Raw genomic sequence first — 26,446 nt, 5'->3', positions numbered from 1 at the left:
TTCTTTTTCTTGCTCGCGAATTTTCCCTTGAACTTATGTGGATAGATGCTCGGTCTGACCATTTCGTGTGCTTCGTTCGACGATTAGTCTTTCTGAAGTGTCCTGACTCTGATACCACTTGTTAGGACCCTCGCAGGTCGGCTATAGGAGGTGAATAGCCCTTGCATAAATCAAGCAAAACAAACATTACTCGGACTTATAACTTAATTAAACTAAACACTTGCATAAACAAAATAAGAGATAAACTAAAAAGACGAGACTCACAGATTTACTTGGTTACAACCGAGGAGGTTGTTAATCCAAAGAAGTTAAAGTATACTAAAATTCTCCTTCAAGCGGAGAAGTTTCTTTACAGCAATGGAAGCAAGAAATAGAAAGCTAAAAAAGAACAGTGGATGTGTACAAGTGTTGTTTCATAATTTCTTATTGTTGTTAGATTCTGGGAGCAAGACTGCTTATATAGCCCTGCTCGAGGCGCCTGGAAGGGTTCTAAGCGCCTCAAGTGGGATAGAACTCTATCCTCGATGCAACGGTCAAAGGTCACATCGAAACTGATAAAACTTGGGTTCCGAGCGCCCAGAAGGGTTCTGAGCGCTCCGGACTGCTCCGGGCGCCCCGAAGGGGAAAGTCAACATTTTGTTGACTTTCTGTCCGGACCTCCAGCTTCGGCTCCACTTGCTTCGGTCTGGGTCTTCCGCTTCGGTTCCACTCGCTTGAGTGATTTCGACCATCCGAAATAGGGCTCACCCGAACCCAACTTCCGGCCTTCTCCTCGAGCAAGCTTCCGCTCCGGCTTCTTGTTCCTCGGAATCGCCACGTGCTTCCTTCTCGTCCGCCAACGTACTCTTCCACAGCTTTTCACCCATCCGTCGGTGTACTCTTCTGCAGTACCTCGTCCCTCAGACGCACCGAGCCCATCGGCTCTCTCCCTGCCGTCCTTCTCGCTAGCTGCGTCTTTTGCTCGACTTCCTGTGCTCCTAAGTTCCTACACACTTAAACACAGGGTTAAACACAGTAGGACCTAACTTAACTTGTTTGATTACATCAAAATAACCTTGGGGTACCAACACCTATAATGTCTAAGGTTGCTGAGTTCCCCATGAACAGTTGCTCTCCATCTTTAATATCTTCAAATTTATGGAGCAACTCCTTATTGCAGTAGATATATCTGGTGGTTCCAATATCGATCAACCATTGTTGCAAATTTGAACCCACTATATTCAGTTCGGAGACCTGGAACAGAGGTTGTTCATTTCTAGTCCCTTATTCAGGTCGGTCTCCTATTTCTTCTTTGGTTTCTTGCACTCCGAAGAATTGTAACCGACTTGACAATAGTTAAAGCACTTTCTAGAGAATTTCTTGCTTATACCTCCTTTGGGTCACATCTTGAAAGTTTTGGAGTTCTTCCATTTAGAGTTTTGACCGTGCTCGATTATGTTGGCTTTCACCATAGCCTGAGAGAATAGTTTTCTCTATGAAGTCTTGTTGTCTTCTTCAATTCGAAGTCTAACAATGAGTTCTTTCATGTTTATCTCCTTTCGCTTGTGCTTCAGGTAGTTCTTGAAGTCCTTGCAGCAATGATATATTTTCTTAATGATAGCAGTCACCTAGAAGGTTTCACTCAGAACAATACATTTCGAGTAGTTCTTGTGCAGGATCACTAAAAGCTCCTATACTTGACTAATCATCGTCTTGAAGTCAACCACCATCTTGTAGTCCAAGAATCAGTGCACAATGAATTTCTTAGCCCCCGTATCCTCCATCTTAGACTTCTTGTCTAATGACTACTACAACTCCTTAACCATTCTCTTTGTGCTATACACTGTGTACAGCGAGTCGATAAGGCAGTTGAGGATGTGGTTTCGGCAAAGAAAGTCATAATGAATTCATGCCTCCACTGCATTGAAAGTCTAAACATCAACATCTCAACATGCTTGGGAGGGTCCTCAGTCAAGAACTGAGCCAGATTGAGCGTGGTCAAGTATAAATGCATATTCTGCTGCCACCTCTTGAAGTTCAACCCAGTAAATTTCTCTGATCTTTCTCCATGATTGATTGGAATATTTCCAATCGGGAGCAGATAATCTCAAGTTGTGAGCCTTAAAAGTCAGGCCTAGTTACTAGGTTGTCAAGAAGATTGTTGTTTCGTATCGCCGAGTAATGGAGGAATTCTTTTGCTTTTGTTTTTACTTCTCTATTTTTCTTCTTCCGCACTTGCTCACTGCATCCTTTTATAGGAGGGTTCACCCATGGTTGTAATAAATGACTGACTTATGACCATTCAATGTTGGGTTTAATGTCCGCTATTATTATCGAGATATCATAGAATCATCATTAATGAATTTAATGTTGGATATTATTCGTTTGAACAAATTTTGTCTCGACCGGTCTGATATTCGACGCACACAGATCGTGCTCACATACGAGTCAACTTGATTCAGTATAAATTCAGACCTTAGATTTACATCTCCTATATATTCAAATATGAGAAAGAATCTCTCCCTATATATCTATTCACATCATCAATACATGTACAATAATCTAAATCAACCATAATACGTTAAAACTTTCAATATATAACTAAACTCTTATTTCATTCACATGTCTAACCTTTTATTTAGTGTCTCTGAGGAAACAAACTTGTTCCAAAAAAAACACAAAACTTCAGAAAATTCCGACTTGACAATGAGCATCCACGACCTAATTAAGCTAACGGTGGAGATCATTGTTACGGTAAAATCGCCACGATTTTGTCATGGCCTTGTGGTTAGGCGACCGCCAACATGCCATTACAAAATTATCAATGTCGTAAGTTCGTGAATTGACGGTCACAATTTTAGAATTGGTTGTGACTTGACCGGCTAGACGTACGGCCACAATTTTAGAGTTGGTTGCGACTTGGCCGTGATTTCATGGTCTGTCTCCTCTCTTATCCGTGATTTTATTTGTTTTTTAAATTTGAGTATAAAATATCGGAAAGAATCGCATTCAATAGACATTACCACGAGGACAAGAATTATTTCAATCGGGAAAAAGAGATGATGATGGTTTGTACAATTATTGCTCCAAATAATTTTAAGTCTACTCTTAACTGATCATGGGCCACTGAACGCAAACGTCACGTCACAACTTGCCTTACGATTATCTATTTGTAAAATTAATAGGATATTTTTTAAAAAAAATTATTATTTATTTTTAATATCATTAAAAAAACATTTCATTCTAAAAAATATTTTATATTTTTAAAAACGCCTAATTTAGAAATTAGTAAAGATGTTCTAAGTAATTTTGATTAATTATTTTACATTATAATAATTTTAATTTATATAATTTTAATTAAATTAGAACAATTTTAATTGATATTTAAATAATTTAAAATGTAATTATTTAATAATTTTAAGCAATCACTTTGGTTAAAACTATTACATCAAACATGCTCAAACCACATTGTTGTTTAGATATGATATTTTTTAAAAAATTTATTTTTAAATAGAGCACTATTTTTCTCGTAATAAAAATAAGTTATCCTGCCCGAAAACAATGAAGATAGTTGACTGAGATATGACTCCGCAGTTGATTATATGAAGACTTCGCTCTACTATGTAAAATCAAGAAGATCAGTGTCAGACTGGGGAAGGGGTCTCAACGTTGGTCTTTTGATGCTCAAGTCAGTCATTGAAATAGTAGAAAGACGGCAAAGAACTATAACAGCAACAAAAGTATAAATACAAATGGTGCATACCTTTGTCGGTGCATATCCCCCCTTCTTTATATAGTGCTCTAGTAGTCGACAAGCACGCTTCCCAAGATATGTACACGTTTTCCTAACTGTCCTGTGAAAAAACTATGTTGGAAAAGTGTCTCTGTCACTTTTCCTTAACAGAACGTACAAATCTCTAACATGACAGTGCAAACTTTTATCGTACAATTTGTCAGCTAACTATGCTCTGTTGTTAGCAACACTGACTCTCAGAAGGAAACGATGAGCCAAGTGAAGGGTCCCACTTTCTGGCCGAGTGAGGGCCCCGCTCGACCGTGATTCCCTGTCCGATCTATCTCGATTGTTCTTCTTCACGATCATTCAACTCTATAAGTTGTTCCTCGTGTGACCAGACATATGGTCCGGATAGACTAGCCCTTATAGGGTCATCATAATTATGAACATCTAATATCCTTTCTATAATCATCCCGACAAGATGAATGATCTGTCCCAATGATCCTCCGAGCCAATTGGACCCTTCAAATCCATTCGTCCAACTTTGATAATCTAACAATTTTCAATCTTTGACTGTTTTAATTTTGATCTTCATATCCACTGCTATTCTCATATTTAATTAATATTTAATGACTCCTTTTACCACCGCATTAATAAGAGTGAATATTTATTTGTTTTTTGTTAATATTTTTTAATGACTATTATCCCTAACGTTTTTAAATCACGGATGGTCCTACCTAAATTTAAGAGACTCATATCATGCTGAGTTGGATTGATTTGTGCCGACGGTGGTCTGACCTAATTTGTCACTTTTATTTTAATGCATGAAAAAATATATTAAAAAATTAAGTTAAATTCTTTTGAAATAAATTTAAATATACTCGAATGCGCAGTTAAATTATATTTGAAAAAAAACAAATTTGACGAATCTAATAATACTCTTATATATCTCAAATATTAATATTTGTATCCTTACAAATTTTAAAAAGGAGAAAATTAATATTTTATGTATTAAAAATGGAATGCATTTAACCCATTGAAGAATCCTCAATTTTAAGTTCACTTTTTAAAAAAAACTGCCTAATTATTCAAGCGTCGCGATCTCGTCCTTTTAAAATCGTGCATCTCGTGCCCATTATTTTAACAAAGTTAAATATTTTTCCCAATCACTAATGGCAGCCATTTTACGAAATGCCCATCAACATTTCAGCAATGTCAAACTACCCTCCTCCGAGTTCATTTTATGGGCAAAATACTACACAACAAGAACACGAGGTCAAAATTAACTCCATTGGTTCTTATTTTGGATAATGAACTTGTGTCTTTCGTATTTTAGTGGGTCAGTTTGCTAATTTTAAGTAATTTATCAAACCACACGTTCTAAATTTTTTAAATATTTAAATCAAATTTATTTTACTTTTATAAGTTATGCACGTATTTCCTCCATCTTATTCAACCAAAGTAGCAAAAGAAAAAAAAGAAGCAACAATTATTTAAAAAGGAGCGTGCCTAATTATCAAAATTGTTTTTAAAAATATATATTAATAATTACAGCTATAATAATTGTTACACGATATGTAATAATTACTCTGACATGATAAAAATAAACTGACTTAACATAGAATCCTTTATATCAAATTATTTTATTTTAAACTTCGTTAATTTTTTTGAAGTTGATAAAAAATATTTTAACTTAATTAAAATCACATCAAAACTATTATATAATTTATATCTCAACCTGTAGTGTAATAGTAAAGCATTCATAAAAAGATTAAGGTTTTAATTTCAAATGAGATGAATATATTAGAGGTTGATTTTTAAAGTAGGGATGAGTTGTATTTTAAATTTATCTGATACATAAATTAAAATAAGTTTAGATTATCAAAATAACTATTATATAATTGGTATAATACTTTTGAAATGATTTTAATAGAGTTAAAATATGTTTTCTTAATTTAACAATAAAGAGTATTTTATATATAATATTAATTTTATTAAAAGGACTGTTTCATCTACATGGAATGATATAACTATCCTTTAATAGTGTCCACATCCTACTTAAATCCTGAATGATTAAGTGTATTGTAGTAATTATGATCATAATTACTATATATTTATATATAGTAATAGAATTTCGTAGCTGCTCATATTTATTACAATATATAAATTTTTTAAGATAAATTATTCAGAATTTTTTTAAAAAAAATTAAATGATATTTCTTTAATATTCATAAAATAACCGCTATGAATACTATAATTACATAACAACTAAAAAAATCCCTTTAATTTCTTTTAACTTTTCTTCCTGATTAAATTAGAAGAATATTATTTTCCGTACCTTTCATAATGAAGTTGCACCAGTGCGTATGCCTTTCATAATAAAGTTGCACCAGTGCCTGCACTTCTTTCTGCAGGTAGTTAAAAAGGACCCAAAAAAAAAAACAGAAAAATTATTGGATCAGATTTAAAATCTTGAACTCCAGCCACTCTCCTTTAATATATAAAAAACTAAACTGTTTGACCTTTTCTGTCGATTGAAAATGAAAACGGAAACTTCAGGCCTATTTTGTAAAAAGAAAATTATCTTTCAGTAATATATTTCATTCTGTCTAAGAGTCGAGACCATGGATATTAGGAGCGTGATACTTTTATTGATCATTGGTGGACTTCTCATCAGTGAAACTTATAACCACAGCAATATTAGGAGCGTGATACTCTTATTGATCATTGGTGGACTTCTCATCAGTGAAACCTATAACCACAGCAATGTCAGTACTGAGCAGGAGAGGGATTCCCCGATGATGACCCTCCGATGCTTAAGTCAAACACCAACGATATAGAAAAAACAAAGAAGTAAAATGGCAAAGTTATTGTAGCTACAGTAGTGATTTCGCATACCGTCGTCGAAGCTTGAGGGTCTTTATATAGGACTCCCGGGGAGCGCATGTATGTTTCTCGAGGCGCACACACTCCTCAAAGTATACTCTGAAAAGACGTGTCAGAAAAGTATTTTGACACCATACCTTAACAACCCGAACATATATCTGACAAGACAGCGGAAGCTTCCGTCGTACGATCTTCTGTCTGACCATGCCGCCAAACATGCCGTTAGTTGGCGGCACAAGTTCCCATAAGGATATCCTCTGATCTTTCTTTTATCTGTTACAGGCCGAGCGGAAGACCCGCTCGGCCAGCTATCGGTTGTCCATGCGATCTTGTCCTCGGGCCGAGCGGAATGGTCGCTCGGCCAATATTCCACTGTCCGGACTCCGCTGCTATGCAGAACGGATCGAAGTTGATCTGAATGTAATCTGCTCGGTCGTCACTGTCTGCCGATGTGAGTCCGAGTGGGTTGACCGCTCGGCGCATACCTTGTTTGTGTGAGCACCAGAAGCTCGGTACATGACCGAGCTGTGCTAACATATGTTTCAAGCAGACTCGGCGATTCTTCCTCCCAATCGGAAAAGGAGGTTGTACGATCGGACGATAATACCAGAGCGTTCACCAATCTTAACTTTGACCTCTACCATATCATTGACCATCCTACTAAACGGGTCCCTCCTCATCACCGGATCGATATTCATTCTTTATTTTATTTTCAGTTTTTTTTTTCCATCTCTCTCCCCGCCGTAAGAAACACGCCTGAGCAAGAAACTTTAGAGGACCAAAATGCAAAAAAAAAAAAAAAAAAAAAAAAAAAAATTCTCCCTTTCAGTTTGAATTGCTTGACGTATGTTTTCGGGGGAAAATGTCAAGCTTGACGACAATTACAAGAGACAGGGGCTGTGCGGTTTACGTTTGATGAGCTGTAACCGTTATAAATACCGGCGTCATTGACACCTTCCTCTCTCCTCCTCGTTCCTCTTTTAGTTTATAAATTGCGGTTCTTTCCATTCTGTCTCCCTTCTCCATCGGAAATTAATCAGCGAGCGATAGAGCCGAGAAATCCCTGGAGGAGGAAGCCGGAAGGCGAGCATGGAGGGCGGAGAGAACGATCGGGCAGCGGCGGAGGTCAGGACGCCGCTTTTGGGGCCCGCCGGCCGGATGCCGCGCAAGAACTCGGTGACCTCAATGAGGGGCGAGTTCGTGTCCAGGCTGCCGGATAAGGTGAGGCGCGGCGTCGACTTGGAGAGGCCTTTCACGCTCGACGTCTCCCAAACCAGAGATCTCATTGAAGGTTATCGCTGTCTGCTCATCCACATACCGCCCTCTCAGATTTGCGATAAAAACGCTGATTTTTGAAGTTGCTTGGCGCTTATTATCTTAGTTTTCTTTGGTCTGTTCGTTTCCTCGTGTACCTTCTAAATCTATCTAGTTTTTCTATTTGTTTTTTTTTGCTCCTTTTTGAAGATCAGTGCAAGCTTTTTGCCTGCGGATGACGTTGATGGAAAAAGGCTAAAAATCGCTTTTGCCCCTTTCTGCCCGTAGAATATCTGGTCTTAAAGGGGAAAAGAAAACCATTACTTTAGCAACAAGTCTGCTATTTTTTTTAGCTTTCTTTATAATTAATAATGATCTAATTCAAGTATATATTTTTACAGTTTTTTCTTGTTGTTGTCTGTCAAATTGTTGTGTAGATTAGCATGCTGATCACCTACCAATGTTCCTTACACCTACAACATGCTTTTTGTGTCTTATTGGCTTCGAATCGTACCTATTTGCATATTCATAGTAACAAGATGTCCAACTATATCTTACTTTATGCTGAGAGTTCCACTCTTTTTCCTCAGAATGGATAATAGAAGCTGTGAACGTAGAACAAATTTTTGTGTTATGCGATTGAATGCTTATACTAACCATCATCTCATTTTGAATATCAGGGGAAAAAGAATACTACGAGAAACAATTTGCAACCCTGAGATCCTTTGAGGAAGTTGACTCCTTGCATACAAAAACCATTGACGAGGATAAAGATCTTGAAGAGCAAGCACAGAGTGAATTTGCCATAAAGATATCTAACTATGCAAACATTGCTCTCTTGGCACTAAAGGTGTTGATCTTTGTAGTCTGAATCTTTGCTGTTGTTGAACTTGTAGAAAAAGGAAAGTTATAGTTTTGTCTTACCAGGGCTATAAGTTAGTATTACCAGGACCCATTGACTAAGAAAATTTTCGATGGTAGTGTATATTGGTCAGTTTCATATACCTAAGCTAAAATTGAGGTGGATTTTGACTGTAGATTTATGCTACTATACGAAGTGGTTCAATAGCTATTGCTGCATCAACACTTGATTCGTTACTGGATCTTATGGCTGGTGGAATCCTCTGGTTTACACATTTGTCAATGAAAAGCATAAACATATACAAGTATCCTATTGGCAAGTTGCGTGTTCAGCCAGTTGGAATTATCATATTTGCTGCAGTTATGGCTACTCTAGGTACATATTTTCTGAAATATTGCTTGTGTTGTGACTTCGTAACATTCTTGTGCTTTTAAACTTGTTTAAAGGTTTAATTTGACTGGTGGATTTGATTTCCTTGCATGCTTCTGTTGCAATGAAATATATTTTCAGATCTTATTTGGTTGCTATTTGCTACAAGCTGAAGACAAATTATCATCCTTTTTTTCTGTATAACTTCACAGTGTCATATTCACACATATACTCTTTTCATCAGGATTTCAGGTTTTTGTTCAAGCTCTTGAGCGTTTGATTGAAAATACACCCTCCGAAAAGATGACCTCAACACAATTGATATGGCTATACTCAATCATGTTGACAGCCACATTCATAAAGCTAGCTTTGTGGCTTTACTGCAGAACCTCAGGAAACAATATTGTCCGTGCCTATGCTAAGGTTCTACTTCTGATTATGTAAACTTCATGGTTTCGCATTTGATTCCGTTGACATCATACATTAACATTATGCTGATTCTAATGGCTTGTTGAATGATATCCAGGACCATTATTTTGATGTCGTCACCAATGTTCTTGGCTTGACTGCTGCTATTCTTGGTGATAAATACTACTGGTGGATTGACCCTTCTGGAGCTATCATTCTTGCAATATATACAATTACGAATTGGTCAGGAACTGTCTGGGAGAATGCAGGTTTGCCTTTCTAATTGCAATGTTGTTCCAAAACTATTTCAGCCAGCATTTCTTTCTGTGCTCACATATGCCCCTTAGTATGAATCTGAATTATCTACAGCAGTTTAATATTGAAACGTATTGGTTTTGGCAATCTTCCAAGGCAATACAACAGGACATGATGCAGCACATAGTATATCATATGATAACCTGGCATTTTCCCTTCCTTTGATTTTTTTTCCTGTAATTTCTGCTCATGCTTCATAGTTTTATATTTCACTAACTATTTGTTGCTTGTCTATTTCTTCTTGATTTTAGTTTCACTGGTTGGGCAGTCCGCTCCACCAGAGATGCTGCAGAAATTAACTTACCTCGTAATAAGGCATGATCCTAAGATTAAACGAGTCGACACTGTCCGAGCCTATACATTTGGAGTCCTTTACTTCGTTGAGGTCAGTTCCTTTCCTCATTGTTACTTCTTGTCATCCTGATAATATATTATCCTTGAGGCATTTGAGCTTCCTTGCAGTGGAGTAGAAAACCCATTGAGAAGTTGAAGAAAAAATATCTAAAATTACATACAGTTACTCTTTAATCAAATGAGAAAATTATCTGATATTTCACATATTTTGTTCTATGAGAAGGCATGACATGATATTTAACAAGTCCCCACCATTTGCTCCTGCCAAACTAAAATCTCATGGGTTTTTTTTTTCTTTCTAATTTTCTCAATCTCCTTATCCGGGTTTTGCAGGAGACTAATGAAAAAAAAATAATGTAATAAAAATGATCAAATTAATTTGAATATTATTAGTGATATAATCCAACACAGCACTTAATGATCAAATATAGCTTGATGATTATGATGACTCCTCACTTGTGTTAACAAAATTATTACTTGATTGTTATAGTAGTTATGAAAACATTTAATTTTGGTGTTGTGTTATATAAAATATTGATTTCGTAAATTATTAATAACAAAATTGCACTTAGCCTATTTTGATCAAGAGATATAAGCATAAATAAAACTTAAACATCCAAATAAGTGGTCAGACATATAAAAAGATTTAGTGAAATAAAATTCAAAGCCAAGAAGAAGCTCATAAATCTTGCCCTCATATGGGTTTTAATCTGATCCTCTCACATATCAAGTGAGACACTTTTAATGTTAAGAAATTATATTATAATATATAATTTAAAATAATGAAGAAGAATAAGAGGAAGGAAGTTAGAGTAGTATCAACTCCTCTTAATTAGGATTTTATATTTATATATTTTAAGGGTTTTTGACTTCTTAATTGTTTGAATAGATATTCTCAATACTATATGATTTACGTGTATAATATAATTTCCACTATTACTTAAACATTAATTATAAGATAGTATCTACTTATAAGTTTCTCTTTGAACCTATAGGTATTATGTTTATTTTTATGTAAAATTAAAATAAATACATTTGTCTGTATTATTTGTTCAAAGTGATGACAGCTTATATTTTCTGAGCTCAGCTGCATATATGTCAGAGCCTCCTTTTGGATAAACTGTATGTCCTTCTATCCATAGGTTGATATTGAACTTCCAGAAGATTTGCCTCTGAAAGAAGCCCACATGATCGGAGAATCCCTGCAGATAAAGATCGAAGAACTTCCAGAAGTAGAACGAGCATTTGTACACCTTGATTTCGAATGCGACCACAAGCCAGAGCATAACATCCTCGTCAAGCTACCTAGCAGCCAACCTTAATCTTGCTTCTTGTTTGTGTTTATATATTTTGTGCTATGCTAGTTAGCATACACTTCGCCTTCTGTCTGTGGAAATTTTATAGCTTTACAAGGCAGTCATGAGCTGGATGAATCGTCTGAAAGGTCGAAAACAAATCAACAACGGCCCTGACTCTGGTATCAGCTCAATTACTAGGATCTTGATAGAATTGAATATGATTGTTGAACTTGTCATCCCTGCAGAGGTCGTTTGCATTAAATGACTCCATTTTTTTCTGCTCATTGTCTTGTTTTAATCATAATTCAGACAACATAACTTGGGGGAATGATTACCCCATCAAGACATCTAACAAGACTGCCAGATGCTCAGGAATGATTCTTGTTCACATAAATCAACTAGAGCATTTTGTTTGGATCATCTGTTACAAAATCTTTTTGAAGTTGCGGGGTGTGCACAATGGCAACTTTCAACCACCTCTACATGATGAACATGCGTAAGACACTGTCTATTTTTTCTTCTTTCCATCATTATTTTAAATAGGATAATTTACCAGATGAGTTTACCTTCTTATCTAGACTTATATTATATTTTATAGCAACAGTCAAGATGAAGATCTAAAAGAAGCCTACCGAGGGTGAACTAGAATATACTTGTTTAGTTATTAAAATTATGTCAAATTTTACAAGCCGTCAATAAAGTCAGCACAGTCAACCCCCAAGCTTATGACTAACTAGTACATAAATAACATGGGAAGCATGTGACGGCATGTGTACAACACCTACGATGGTACAGTGTAAATCAATATAGATGGGACAAGCATTGGTTGATGTGCATGTTAAATTGAGATGCAGGAAAACGCACTTTGCAAATGGTTGTGAGGTTAACCACAGCAAGTATCATGACACGGTCCGACCGTAGCAAATGGAAGCCAGGTACAGATTCTTTCCCCACTTGTCCTGCACGTCAAGATTGGAAATGTGGTGTCGACTGCTAGCACACATCAATTTATGGACGACGAAGAATAAAAAAATGTACCTTAACGTGAGCACTTGGAAATGCCGACGTCCGTAGGGTCTCCTGAGTCTCATCGCTAGGCTTCCGCTTGGGCACACTGAGGATGAGTGCAGCTTGGTCCCAAGTGGCAGCCATAGAAGTAATGCGATATCCGCTGTCCCAACGCCTGTGGACGCCCTCGCTTGGATACAGGAAGTCTAACTCAACAACCTGGCCATGAGCCAGAACAATTTAACAAACACTTCGTTGGGCCAAAGAAAATTGGAATCCAAATAACACTAACAGAATAAGCTGGGAGAGGTTTTATGCATTGAACATGTAAAGACAATTTAACAGGACTCCCATTTTGCATTGCCCATTACTGATCAACTCAAGCGAAGTTATTCTACCTGTTCTGTAAAACCAGCATTGCGTGACATGACAATGCCCCATCTGCTGCCAGCAGTTGCCATGGATGTGACGTGGAATCCTTCTTTCCACTTCTTCCTTATCCATTTAAATGGAAAAGATTCGCTTACTTTGTAAGACTGCTGCGTGTATTGAGTGCCTGAGGAGTTGAATTGCAAGCATAGTTAGAGATTAAAGACGTTTACTAACCACCCCGTGAAACATATCTTTGATGCTAAACGGGTATTAAATTTAATAAACTCAAGAATATTTCAGCTCCACCCCTGAAGAACAAAAGAAGAAACGATGGGTTCTAGAACTTTGATAACTTATGTCAAAGGAAATCCTAAATCTCAAAGTTGGAAGATTATAGTGCAGGAGAAAGTTTTTATAGAATCCACAGCAACTTAATATATGGAAGATGATGTAATTCTTTGAAGTTGTGGTACACCTTTGCCATGCCTCTTAACAAGTTCTTTTTATCTAAACTCCTTTAGAGAAAGTTCCTTATTTATTTTTCTGGCTAACCATTTTTAATGGACTTGTAATCAATGAATGCTAATGAACATTTCTCTGGTGATAAAGATAGCATATTTAATAATGTCCTCAGAAGTTTGATATAAGATTTTTTTTTTTATCAAGACTAACTAATATATTATTTCTGCAAATAATAACTCAGAAAGAAAAATTAATTGTACATTGTATGCACAATGCCCATAAGCAATCATCTCTGATATGCATACTCTGATAACAATCAAATTTTCTTAAAAAACTAATTAGCAATCAATAACTAGTAAAACCATCATAGATGATAAAATTTGTCATTGTTAGTTTGTTAGTCTCCAACAATGCTGAGAAATCTAAAAGTGCAAAGAACTGAAAAAATGCGAATGTTAATTAAGACAAGACCAACCTTTTGACATGACTACAAGTGAACTTCCATTATTAGCACCAGCAAGTGAGGTGATATAGTAGTTTTTCTCCCATTGATCCATAATCCATTCCTGCATTACTTGTTAATCATAATAAATGACATCTTAAGATATATCATACTCAAAATTTCACAATTTACCATTAATGATACCTTGTGAAGAAAAAATGGAGACAACTCATACACTTGGGATGTGAAAGCAGTTCCAGCATCCATGATGAGGGCCCACAAGTTAGAACAAGATGCAACACAACTAATAAGGAGGCCATCTTCATTTCCTCTCTCCACATGTTGTGACAAACGTGCATCAGCTACATTGTAGTGGTACCTAATTACACGGTAAACTTTTTTATATAGATGCATAGTTAAACACTTCAATTCAAAATGAATACAAAACTGAACATGTAAGAGAACATAGAACTAAAAAAAAAAATTAAGAAGAGAAGACAGCAGGATTTGAGAAGACAAAATCATCTCATATCAACCTTTGTGCGTAATGCTATATTTATAGTCTAAAACAAAAGATGAAAACATGGAGTCAATAGTGAACTCCCAACACCAAAAGGTATTTTGTATTTACTCTACCCCACCCATCTAGGAAGAACTTGACACTATTGAGCAAATTGAGGTGATGAGTGAGATGCCAACTTCCACCAACAAACATTGGTATGAAGCATTCTGCCACAATTACAGGAGGTTTGTGAAGTTTATATAAAACTTCGATGCAAAAGAAGAAAAAAAACTCTTGTGAAACTTAAATTGGCCAAATAAAAAAAAACTCACTCAGACTCTAATTTCAATTTTTTTTTTTCAAATTTTATTATTTCTATTTTAATGCTTTCTAGTAAACCTAGTCAATTTTTGTACGAATCTTGAGCAAGTTATTATAAATCCTAAGCCCCCATGACATAGTTATAATCATTTGATAAATAATACAATTTTTATTCTCATATATTTTCTCCCTTGCAAAATCAAATTAATCACGAAATCATTGTAGCAAAAAGGTGATTACGCTCACCTCAGGCACCCCTTACAGTGCAGGTTATATGAAGGGAGGTAAATCATGGGGTCCGCTTATAGCCGACCGCCAAATGGCTAGGGGGTGGGAGGATTTTTTCCCCGGGCATGCGCCCACCGAGAATTGATCCATGTCCCATTGTAGTAAATCTACCACTCTTTAGCTAACTAGGCACTCTTGTGAGGACATTAATCATGAAATCATGATGCTATGCCAAGTGGTACTATAGTTCAGCTACACTCTAAGTCCCCACCCTACATTATCATGCTCTCATATGTTCACTAGGTCTCCATCCTCGCCCCCTCTCAGCCGATCGCCGGCTGCTAGCCCTCTGCCGGACTAGGCATCAAGCACTGCCGTGAGCCCTGTTGTCGGGCACGACTTCCTCTCCTCCACCGAGTTCCCAAACCGATCTCTCACCGTGCCCTAACAAGATCTTGAAGGTAAGTGTTTACCTAGGTTAGGATTTGGGCTTAGATCTTCCTCTTTGCTCACTGTCCTTCCTCTGTTCTGCACCTGTGCCCTAGGTTTCTGCCTTCGGCTCCGATCAATTGTCGCCGCACGAAGCTGTGTCCTAGTGGCGATGTTTGAGGTAGGCGAATTGTTTAGCTGTGGATTTGATCCGTGATCTCCAATTTTGTGCTTGATCCATAATCTCCCTGCTTGATTGCTTCTTGATCCGATTGATTCCAGTAGGTAGTAGGTTGTACTGTTCGGTGGATCTGGAAATTTGGGTGTTGTGGGGTGTTCCTAGTTCCGGCAACAACTCCATCTAGCAGCTCATTTTGTTCCAGTAGCCACAACAGCGGCTAAATCGAGGTAAGGTGTAGGGATTTAGTTGATACATGTTGTAGATTATGTGTTGGATGTGACTGAGACACATGAATTTGTAGTAGTGTCACATTTCACTTGTTACCAATGAATTTAATTGCCCATCTTGTGCCAAGCTACAGAGTTTGTTAAAGACAATCCACCACCCATTATCCATGAGCTTTGATGATGTTAAGGGTCAAGTGGATGTGTGCAAACGCTCGGGGCTACGGTGCAACGATTAGGCTTTCCAAACGGTTAACCAGACAACTAAGGTTCGAATTCCAGCTGCAGCGTACTGTAAGGATTTTCCTTCAATGGGACGACAAACCTAAGAAAGTTGGCATCTTTGATTAGCCTCCAGGAGTACTTTCTGATTTACGCCGGTAGGGAACTTTCGTGAGGCCTATCACCCATGTGTACAAATGGTCTGTGATGGAGAAATAGATAGGAGGCTTATGGAAATATATGCCTCAATGCAAGAAATAATAGGAATTGGTGGATGGCTTAGAAGTTGTGATCAACATGTGAGAGAAAGAACCAACTCTGCAAACATTTGTAGGGTAGAGGAATTGAGACAATAGGAATAATAGCAAAAAGAATGAGGGGATTAAAGAGATATGGCACGCAATAAAATAATATAATAACAATAAAGAGGAAAGAAGCAGGGTGTGATCTAGAGAAGAAAAATTAAACCATCAGGACCTATCAAAAATACCACCCAAACAGAAATAGAATATGAAAATAAATGAAGATTGTACTCTATTTGATTTATCTTGTCTCCATTTGGAGAGGCCCTGAACAAGAACAACTAGGATCGGCTTTCTCAAAAACTCTATTTGATTTATCTTCAAATGTATAATTTGAATGTCATTCTACTATCTTCCTGTCAAGCAATGTTCATTTGGAAGATGTTGGTAACAAGGATAGCAGTATAAAAACAGCCATCAATGATTTAAGCACCAAATAATCAACCTAACCACCAAAACCGAGCGTCCATAAAATGAAATTAGTTTATTACTTGGAACAAAAAATTTGTTTTAAAATGTACCTTTGTTTCATCGGAAGCCTAGCATTATACACAGAAATCCACTGGGTGGCAGGTACACCTAGGCGAATTTTCTTCTTCGGTTGATTCTCTTCTCCATCATCAATAGTCAATCTACCACGTTTTTGACCAACCTGACAAATTTATTATGAGTAATCATAATTTCACTAGCAAATTCAAGTCAAAAATGAAATAAGAGTAAAGAAATCACCTTTTGAGCACCATCAATGCTAATTGGCCTAACTACTGGATTTGGACTAATTAATCCATCAAACAAAGAAATAAGTTTTGAATAATTTGGTTCCTCATCAAATTTCATGTTAACCACAACCTCAAGAAATTGCTTGAATGCCGGAGGACAAAGGCAACATAATATTTCTGGAGATGTTGCCATTTTTTTCTTACATACTAGAAAAGATTTGTTATCACCCTGAAATGTCAAAAATTGTATAAGAAAAGATTCACTCTCCCATCCATAATAAACAGTCAAATATAGATAGAATTGTGTTTCTTAAATTCAACGACCTGATATCCCTGCCATGCTAATCTTCCTCGATGAAGGAAAATTAGTGTGTATGCAAGAGACTCCAGATCATCCCTCCTGCTTGCTGTTCTTCCTAGATGTGCATTAACACTAGCATATCTAACAGTTCCTCTGTAACAAATAAACCACCAATATAAAAAATGGTATCCAAAGGAGAACAAAGAGGAAATTCCTATCATACCTAAACACATCAGGTCGTTGGTCATAATCAACATGGGCTCCACTACTAGCATCCATCCATCTAGTAGCTAAAAAAACATAAAAGCACAACTACTTAGAGGAAGCATAAATCAGACAAAAAGAATAAACTAGAACAGCTTGTTCAAAAGAAAAAGTCTTAAGAAAAATAATTAATCACTGAAAATCACTCACCTAATCCAAGGTCAACAAGAAACAACTTTTTTTCTTGGGGTGTTGATGGTTGACCAAGCAGAAAATTTTCGGGCTTTACATCCCCATGGACGTATCTGAAAATGTGATTTAAATTAGTTCATATTTCTAAAGAGTTTTAAGGGAAAAGATCAAAATATCTACCCTTTTGAATGCATGCTTTCAAGGATTGAGATGGATTCAACAGCAATACAGGCAACCATTTCCGAAGACATCCTGAGAAATTTCAGAAGATTCAGTATTCGTCCAAAAATTAATGGCACAGATTTGTCATTTTATAAGGAACTGGATCAATCTCACTAATACCACTAAGATATTTGCATACTTCTTTCTAAAAGTAAAAGTTTCAAAAACTTTTGTTTTACAAATAATTCCAGTTCTAAAATGAATGATGAATAAACTTGAAAAAGTGAACCCAATTTCTTTATTATTCCAGAAAATGGCATATCAGATGCAAAAAAAGAATGAACGCTTTAAAATAAAATGATTGATAATATAAACTGATTAAGGTTTAAAATTCAATTTAATTTTATTTCTCTTTGAACACAATTTCATTTTATTTCTACATTTGCCACCTGTGGTATGCCTGGTCTATTTTCCTGCGCCATGAGTTACCAATAAAAGTGGCATCTCATCATTCTATTCATTCAAGCATTAATAAAGGTTCCTAGTTCCTACTACCATTTCTCCTTTCATTGTTGCAAGATTTCTGACTGAGGCATACAACAATGTCAAACATTGTCAGTCACACAAATAATATCGTGTGGCATCAATATAAACAAAATGAAAATATAAAAGATTCAAAAAGATAATAATAAGATAATGCAAATTTGATATATATATTGGAAATTTTATTGCTCATTAAAAATAAAAAATGAAAGATCTTATTTATATTTGATAATATAATCATATTTTGAGATCAAATATAAAAAATCACAAAAGAAAAGAAAAGCATTCAACCTAAAACAAGAATATACTTGATTAATACACAAATCAAGGTATTTTATCAAATCTAGCAACAAAAATATTGGATATGCTTAGAGAAGATCAATGCATAGTATTCAACAAAACAATTACCGACAAATTCAATTAAAAAAATGAAAGAATTCAAGAAGGAAATTGTCATGTGGTCAATGAAAGAGGTAGATAATTTACTAAAATGAAAATGCTGAGTGACAGAGCAATGTAATCACAGAGACCGTATACTCACGTTTGACCTGAAGAATTCCAGGCATCCCATAGACTAGGTCCCAGCATGTCCATTACCTGAATAGCCAAAGAAATCCGGCATTAAAGCGGTAAAAGCTTCTAGCACAGAGTTTTGTGCAGACAAATCATGCAGCAACAAAAAATAGCATAACAGCCAACTCTCTGACTAGGAAGATGCCAAGAATGCACACAGGATAAAAGGAAACTCATACCATAATATAGTAGTCACCTTGCCGGCCTTTGTAATGTACCCTAGGCACTCCATAGCTACCACCAAGAGCACTAAGAAAAAACAAGGTGTAAATCCCAATTATTTATGTAAGGCTATAATGCTAGCAATAGAACTTATCCCTCCATTAGAACTTATGTAAGATTATACTGCTAGGCTGCTAGCAATACCAGGTTCTAGAAATCATGTTTAATTATGTTAAATTGAAATTATCTTCAGTTTCTCCTTATTCCTTAAATATTAAACCCTAATCGATTCAAATTATCTACCTACATAGCTCATTAGTCATCTTTGAACAGGACGATACCATATTTTTCCTAATTTTACATATTATAGCTACACCTAACTACTCTTTCAGATTGTGATTCTTTTTTTTTATAGGAACTCCACATGTCTGTCCATTTAACTTTCATGTGTTTCGTCGCACAACAACCAAATAAGCCTAAGAGGTACCGAGAAATTCATAACTTCAAAAAGCTCTAACCATTTTAACCATTCATTTCCATTGTCAAGTTTATAATATTTTTGGTTTAACATCTCCTTATCATTGACTAATAGAATCGGGAATCTTAAATTCACAACAGTGAAGATTCTTCTCAATTCAGATTAATTATCCTCTCACTTCTTCAATCAGTGTTGTTGAAGGCACATTTTACATATTCAGATTTAGCACCACTTCTCTTAAACTTTTAGTTTTAAAAAATTTTCTATATGAGGCAAAAAAAAATGAAAAGAAGTGAGAGCTAAACCTGTAAAAGAGGATAGCAAAACGAACCTGTAAACTTGCCATTCATAAGGAGGGCCATAGTTGCAGCCTTTACTAGTTCGATGTTCAAATTTGATTGCGACCTATTTGCAAAGGCATGCACTAAATTTGAGACAACCATCAATATGGAAACAATGTAGATTAGCAAAAACTTTTTATCTCAAGCTCATTTAGGTCATCATTGGCCTTATATAAAATTCGACCTTACAAAAAGAAAGCAATAAATACGACACAGAAATACCTCCATAGCGTTAAGACCTGATCGCTCAATGCCTCCAGAGACTCTCCGACCAACAAAAACCTGACCAAATCCACCCTTCCCAAGCTTTCTCTCAATCTTATATATAGGTGAACCACCAACTTGGACCTGAAATTATGTCCAAATATGACTACCCTTTACCTTCACATTCAGGAAGTAGAAAGAAGAACAAGGAAGATCAATAATGATAAGTAAACAAGAACATGCAGAAGCATCATGTACAAGATGATTTTGGATAGTAGTAGTTTATGGAATTGAAGTAATAGAACAATAAATTGTGAATTAAGAAATTACATGACCTAGGTTTGATTAAAAGTGGATATAATGACAAGTGGATAGTACGGTAACCTTGGAATAAAAGCCTATAGTAGAACATTCAAAACATGAAAAAAATAAGCTGGCATACAAACTTAGAATTAATTCTAGGAAAAGATCATATTCACTACCTAATGGACACTGAAGTATCAAGATAAGAAGATAACAAGAAACGCAACAAACAGTGCAAACATGTGAGAAGATATATCCACTAAAAAAGTAACTAGTTGTGTAAACATGACATAAAAGGAGGATCAAGGACAATAACAAGTGAAAACAACAGAAAGTGAAAACAACAGGAAAATCAGCTCCTAGGAAAAACTGAAACTTACATTTGTGAATGTCTAACGAAGAATAATTTACAGGAGATTTTACTTGAAAAGGATAAATTTAAATAAAGAAAAGCTATTATTTAGTTATATTGAACTGCGAAGTTAGGTTAACTGTGAAGAGAAGTATATTAGGTGTTCATTACTGTACCAGAAAGGAAAGACTAATTGAAGATATATCAGAGTAACTAGTGATGAAGTAACAATAAGAAAGGTATAAAAAAAAATTACACAATCATGCAAGAAATTAAGATGCTAGATTAGTAAAATATCATGCTGAATCAAGAAAGAACTGTTGAAGCATATCAAGTAGGAGATTATCATGATAATCTCTTTCATCTAATGAATCTAAACTGAAGGCACCACAGTATTTTCTTTTTTTTTTTCTTTTTTTTTTTTTTATTGTCAAGGATGATAAATCATTAAATTTTCAGAGGCATCCAAATTACAGAATTAAAGTTCAATATGCTTGCTTGGACCTGAGGATATTATGTGCAATCTTTAAGATATTACGATGTCACTAACATGTTCACTGAAACATAGACACCAGATTACAGCATAACACCATATCAAGTGACCTATTGATGCTATGGGCATTCCTACACGATGCTGTGATGTTTAATAGAAGATTGACTGTATGACAAAATAGAAATCAAGACTTCAATTTGCATGGATGTGTATATCGATATAATGGCATTGGAGCAGATCAGAAGGAGATGACAGAGGACTTTTGGCCCTTGAGGGGGCAGAGTTGAGGGAACTAACAGTTGGAGGAGGAATCAGATGAAAAGTGGATACCAAGATGGAGGAAGTTCTACAGCATGTCCACTATCCCCCATGAACCAACAGCATAAAGGATTGAAGTCATTACCATTCGATAAAATTAATATTCACTATATATTTTTATGACCAACATAAGACATAGGACTAAAACCTCATAGAGACAATGAAAAAACAAAGAAAACAGACAATCATGCAAGAATTAAGAAGCCAGAATAGTAAAATATATATCGAGGTAAATCCCATAGGAGATTATCATGATAACCTCTTTCTCTTTAACAAAGAGCAATATGCATTAAACCACAATGAATAACAACAGGGCAGGCAAGAAAGGTGAACCTTTTCAGGGAATGGAGTGGTGTTCCCTTCTTCTTCCTGTCCTGCAACCCTATTGGCGCTCAATCCACCACTATCATCACCCATCGTTTCCTTCTCTTTTACTTCTTCTGCGGGTCTCGCCGTCCCCTTTCCTTTCGTCTCCTCTTCCAAAACGACCACCTCCTTGAACTGATCCCCCTCCTTCCCCTCCTCCTCCTCAATGAAGACCAACCTACCTGTGGCAGATCTTACTCTCCTCCTCCCCCTAGGCGCAGACGCCGGGGCCCTACTCCTTCCCCGCCTACTTCCGCCAGCAGCGTCCCCGGAAGGCCCGGGATTATTATGTATGGCCGTGGTCCGCGCTCTGGTGTTCTGCGAAGGACGATCTACAGGCGACAGCGTTGGAGCACGGCCCCTACGACGCGCCCCTCTCCGCAAGACTGGCATTCTTCACCCATGCAATCGCGCCACGGCGACCTCAATCCGACCATTATCCCTTAATTTCGTTCCGATTTCCTACCCATTCCGACCCTCGACCTCGAATCTTCAGATACACCAAAGGCGACCCCGGAAACAGCTGGCGATCGGCAGATTCTCCTCCGGTCGTCAGGGTTTCGATAAGATCAAGGCGAAGAGGATGAAAACAGATCTAGCAGAAGGAAAATAATCACTCCCTTCTTGGCGATCGGTCCATGGAGGCTCGATCCCAGGACCAGGGAAGACCAAGGTTGGGGAAGCGTCCGCGAAGGGAAAACAAACAGACCACGTACTTTCCACTGTTTATATGTGTTCTATAATATACTTTTTTTTTCAAAAAAATATATCTTAATTTTAGTCGACAATATAGTTAATTTAATCGAGTGTGATTATAGAGGAAATTAATAATATTTAGTCAATATAAAATTAAAAAAAAATCAAAACTTTAGTTGAAGATTTCATTTTGTTTTTTTAACCAATCAGATAAACTTTAGATGATCGTCACAGTAAGGTAAGGTGTAGCTGAGTTAATACACGAATAATAGAGTCACTTGGCAAAACGATAGTATAGTTTATTCTTCTTAATTTATCTTATACACAAATAAAAAAAATCACCGTCGATCCACAACTATCTATGAAAAAGTAAATTAAGATATTATAATTGGTCAGTATCAAAGATGATTTTTTTTCCTTAGACTTTATCAAAATTTAAGTTCTTGTTATAGTAATTATGTTCCAGATAAATCAACCTTGACCTGAAAGATTAAATAATATTCATCAATGTGGTAAAAAAAAGACGAAATCGTTTGTCCCAGTGGATAAATAAAAATAATTATAATCGATTTATGACCATATCTCAGATAAATTAAGAAATTATAATTGAGGAAAAAAATTTTATCAGATTTTAACCAAATTTAAATTCTTATATAGTAACTATGCTCCGCACAAGTTAAATAATATTCATCAATGAAATTAGAAAGAGGTGGGCTATTGGGTCAATCGCTTGCCCATAGCGTGTGGCAAGATGCCATGATCTCCCCAACCTCCCGCCGCATTTCCTCCCTCTTCCTGCGCGCCACTTCCCTCCTCCACTTCCTCCAACTCCACTCGTTCCTCCTCAAAACTGCCTTCGACCACCACCCTGCCGTCGCTTCCAAGCTCATCGCCTCGATCTGCCTCTTCTCCCTCCCCCACGCCCGTTCCCTCCTCTCCGGCCTCTCCTTCCCTCCCCCTGTCTTCATCTGGAACACTCTCATCCGGGCCTACGACGACTCCGAATTCCCCCACGAAGCCATCCGCATCTTCTCCACCCTCAGACGAGTTGAGGTCGTGCGCCCCAATCACATTACCTATCCGTTTGTTCTCAGGGCCTGCGCCCGCGCTTCGTTGCATCGAGTCGGAGAGACGGTTCATGGCTTGATCGTAAAGGCGGGGTTTTTGGATGATTCTTATGTGGGGAATACGCTATTGCACATGTATAGTTGTTGCGGGTTGTTGGAATGTGCTCACCAGGTGTTTGATGGAATGAGTGTTAGAGATGTTGTGTCGTGGACTTCCATGATCCAAGGGTGTCTTTCTTGGTAGGTAAGCTTTTGAAGCATTCATTTGTTTTTTCCGTTCAATGACCTTAAAGTGCGCACTTATTTCACATTATGATCAACATGTTAATGGCACTTCATGCATGCATCTCGATGCCTAAGCTGTGAATCCTGGATAGGTAGGTATTACTTATTGGCTACACACTCTGAATTGAGTATAAAGTAGATGAACATTAGTTATATGTCCTCTATGAATCAAACCCTTGCAGACCAATATGCAACTGAATAAGTGACTGGAGAATAGATTATAAGTTGAGGAAAAGCAAAGAGTGGTGTACCTTTAAGAGGATTGTAATGCTTTCTTTGGAATTTGTCCCTGTTTCTTACCTCTTCGATGTCCTTGTTGTTTTGTCTTCACATTTTGTTATAGGTTTCCCTTTCATAATGGTGAAGCTATGCACCGACACTGCTTCTCCAGTCTTTTTACTAGTGTTGTTTTGTCACGTTACTCCATGTGATATATGCTTGTGTAGATCCAGTTCCAGTTCCTTCTTAATTGTTGCTTGACACCATGCCATGGCAACATTTTGGTTACTTTTGAATTGCCTTCATAATTATTCGAGTTGAGCATTTCTTGCCCCTTCCCTTCCCTTTATCCTTTTTTTTTCCTTTTGTCTCTGTTCTCAATAACATCATTGAAGAAAACTGGACTCTTATTTATCTGGAATCAGTTTGGAATTAGCCATTATTCCTTTTTTGCTTTTTGTAACAGCCTTATCAAGCATATACAAATGCATAAATAATGATCTGGTGGAGTTAGCGACCTTGATAGAATATGCATATTGATCCATCGTAAGTATCATAACTCATTTTCTTGTAGGTAGATAAAGCTCTAGGCATGCCCAACAATGAGTAAAATGTGAATTATCAGTACTTTCTTGAGTGGATGATGTGAACAATTGTTATTTGAAGTAAATAACTAATCTTAGCATGTAAAATGCTATGGTATTTGGTCCTTTAAATATCTCTTTCTGTTAAATCTTTTTGTTCCTTTGTTGTTGTGTGGAATCCTACAAACACCTACAAATTTCTAGTCACTTCAATTATGACATTTAACATAATCTTCACAGCAAATTAAGGTTATATTGTTTCTGACATGTGATACCTGTAAAGCTTCAGCCATGCTTTTTTGCTTAATTTTATTCAGTTTACATTTATTGCTTAGCAAGTTCTGATATTTGGCTTCCGTTTTTCCCCACAGCGGCCATCCTCCCGAAGCCCTAAGGGTGTTTTTTGAAATGAAAAGAGTGAATGTTAAGCCCAACTCAGTTACTTTGTTAAACCTTCTCTCTGCTTCTAGCTATCTTGGCAGCCCACGTATTGGACAATCTATTCATTCCTACATTATAGTTAACAATATGAAATTGGATGTTGCTCTAGGTGCTGCTCTAGTTGGCATGTATGCTAAATGTGGTTTGTTGGAGGAGGCTTACCAAGTTTTCAAATCCATGGAAAAGCAGGACCTGCAATCATGGACAATTATGATCTCGGGATTTGTTGATCATGGCCAATGGAAAAGAGCGATCAATCTCTTCTCGCAGATGGAAGCTAGTGGTTTTAGACCAGACAGTACGATATTCTCCATCATTTTATGTTCTTGCAGTCATCTTGGTATGGTTGACGAAGGCCAGAAGATGTTTGCCAGAATGGTAGAAGAGTTCCATATTACACCCACCATCGAACACTATGGTTGTATGGTCGATTTGTTCGGCCGTGCAGGTTTATTGGAAACTGCTTACAAATTCATTAAAAACATGCCTATCATTCCAAACAATGTTATCTTGAGATCCTTTCTTGGGGCTTGTCGAGAAAATGGCAAATTCATAGGCATCGATGAAGACTTCATGAGGATTCTGCTGGAAAAGGAGCCTGGCTTAGGATCAAACTACGTGATTGCTGCCAACATGTCAGCATTGTCAGGTAAATGGAACGAAGTCGAGAAGATGAGAAGCAACATCTCAAAGAAAGGTTTAAGGAAGGTTCGCGCATGCAGTTGGGTGGAAGGGAGTCTAGAACTTCCTGACCGACGACGACTTACGGAAAGTCCCAGATGAGGATGTTAATATTCGAGGGATTTCTGTGCTTAAATTTACTCAAAATTGCATCACTGATCTGGATCAAGGTCTTCTTTACACAATTTTGTAAAGGATTTCTTGGTGCTTGCCTTTTGATGAATACAAGCAATTTTATCAACGCAGAATACAAGAAGGGCAAGGTCCCTTTTGCGAGCAGTCGTAGAAATGGAAATTGTATGTGTTGGAAGACTGAAACAGATATCTAAGAGAGTCTCACTAGCCAGCAAGAGACAAATTAAATGTTCAATATTTCTTCAGAGAATTTCAAAGAGAAAATTAATGATGACTGCTATCTCCGAGTTATCAGAAAATTTTAAAATAATGTGCCTGTGTTCTTAGACTTCTCAATCATTAGCCCCTTGAATTTAAGAAAAGCATAGCCCTAATTATATGAGCAACTTGCTCGTAATCTTGTAAAACTGGGGCATGAGTTTGTTTTACTTTAATGGATCCCTTTTGATGAAATATTAAATTTTTGGCTAGAA

At 36.7% G+C, this 26,446-nt stretch overlaps 3 protein-coding genes across 3 annotated transcripts; 2 read left to right on the top strand and 1 right to left on the bottom strand.

Annotated features, from left to right (window-relative positions):
• Positions 1–7,543: 7,543 nt before the first annotated feature.
• On the top strand, positions 7,544–11,745 carry LOC122025195 (metal tolerance protein 4-like). Its single transcript, XM_042583965.1, has 7 exons — positions 7,544–7,892; positions 8,536–8,705; positions 8,894–9,092; positions 9,331–9,509; positions 9,613–9,763; positions 10,061–10,194; positions 11,306–11,745. Exons 1-7 carry the CDS (start codon positions 7,691–7,693, stop codon positions 11,483–11,485), a joined length of 1,215 nt encoding a protein of 404 aa, XP_042439899.1. The 5' UTR covers positions 7,544–7,690; the 3' UTR covers positions 11,486–11,745.
• A 354-nt stretch (positions 11,746–12,099) lies between these two features.
• Positions 12,100–22,584, bottom strand: LOC122025194 (casein kinase 1-like protein HD16). Its single transcript, XM_042583964.1, has 16 exons — positions 21,833–22,584; positions 20,052–20,177; positions 19,820–19,893; positions 19,028–19,097; positions 18,817–18,872; positions 17,751–17,822; positions 17,589–17,683; positions 17,398–17,464; positions 17,198–17,327; positions 16,884–17,102; positions 16,676–16,806; positions 13,950–14,124; positions 13,779–13,869; positions 12,868–13,025; positions 12,500–12,688; positions 12,100–12,420 (listed from the first exon to the last, which is right to left on the bottom strand). Exons 1-16 carry the CDS (start codon positions 22,256–22,258, stop codon positions 12,361–12,363), a joined length of 2,139 nt encoding a protein of 712 aa, XP_042439898.1. The 5' UTR covers positions 22,259–22,584; the 3' UTR covers positions 12,100–12,360.
• A 689-nt stretch (positions 22,585–23,273) lies between these two features.
• On the top strand, positions 23,274–26,438 carry LOC122025627 (pentatricopeptide repeat-containing protein At4g21065-like). The gene is made up of 2 exons (XM_042584460.1): positions 23,274–23,868; positions 25,088–26,438. The coding sequence occupies exons 1-2, from the start codon at positions 23,318–23,320 to the stop codon at positions 25,938–25,940; spliced, it is 1,404 nt and encodes a 467-aa protein (XP_042440394.1). The 5' UTR covers positions 23,274–23,317; the 3' UTR covers positions 25,941–26,438.
• Positions 26,439–26,446: the final 8 nt, after the last annotated feature.

Source organism: Zingiber officinale, chromosome 9B, assembly GCF_018446385.1.
Source record: "Zingiber officinale cultivar Zhangliang chromosome 9B, Zo_v1.1, whole genome shotgun sequence".
Taxonomy (NCBI): Eukaryota; Viridiplantae; Streptophyta; class Magnoliopsida; order Zingiberales; family Zingiberaceae; genus Zingiber; species Zingiber officinale.
This window is presented reverse-complemented; position numbering and strand designations above follow the sequence as displayed.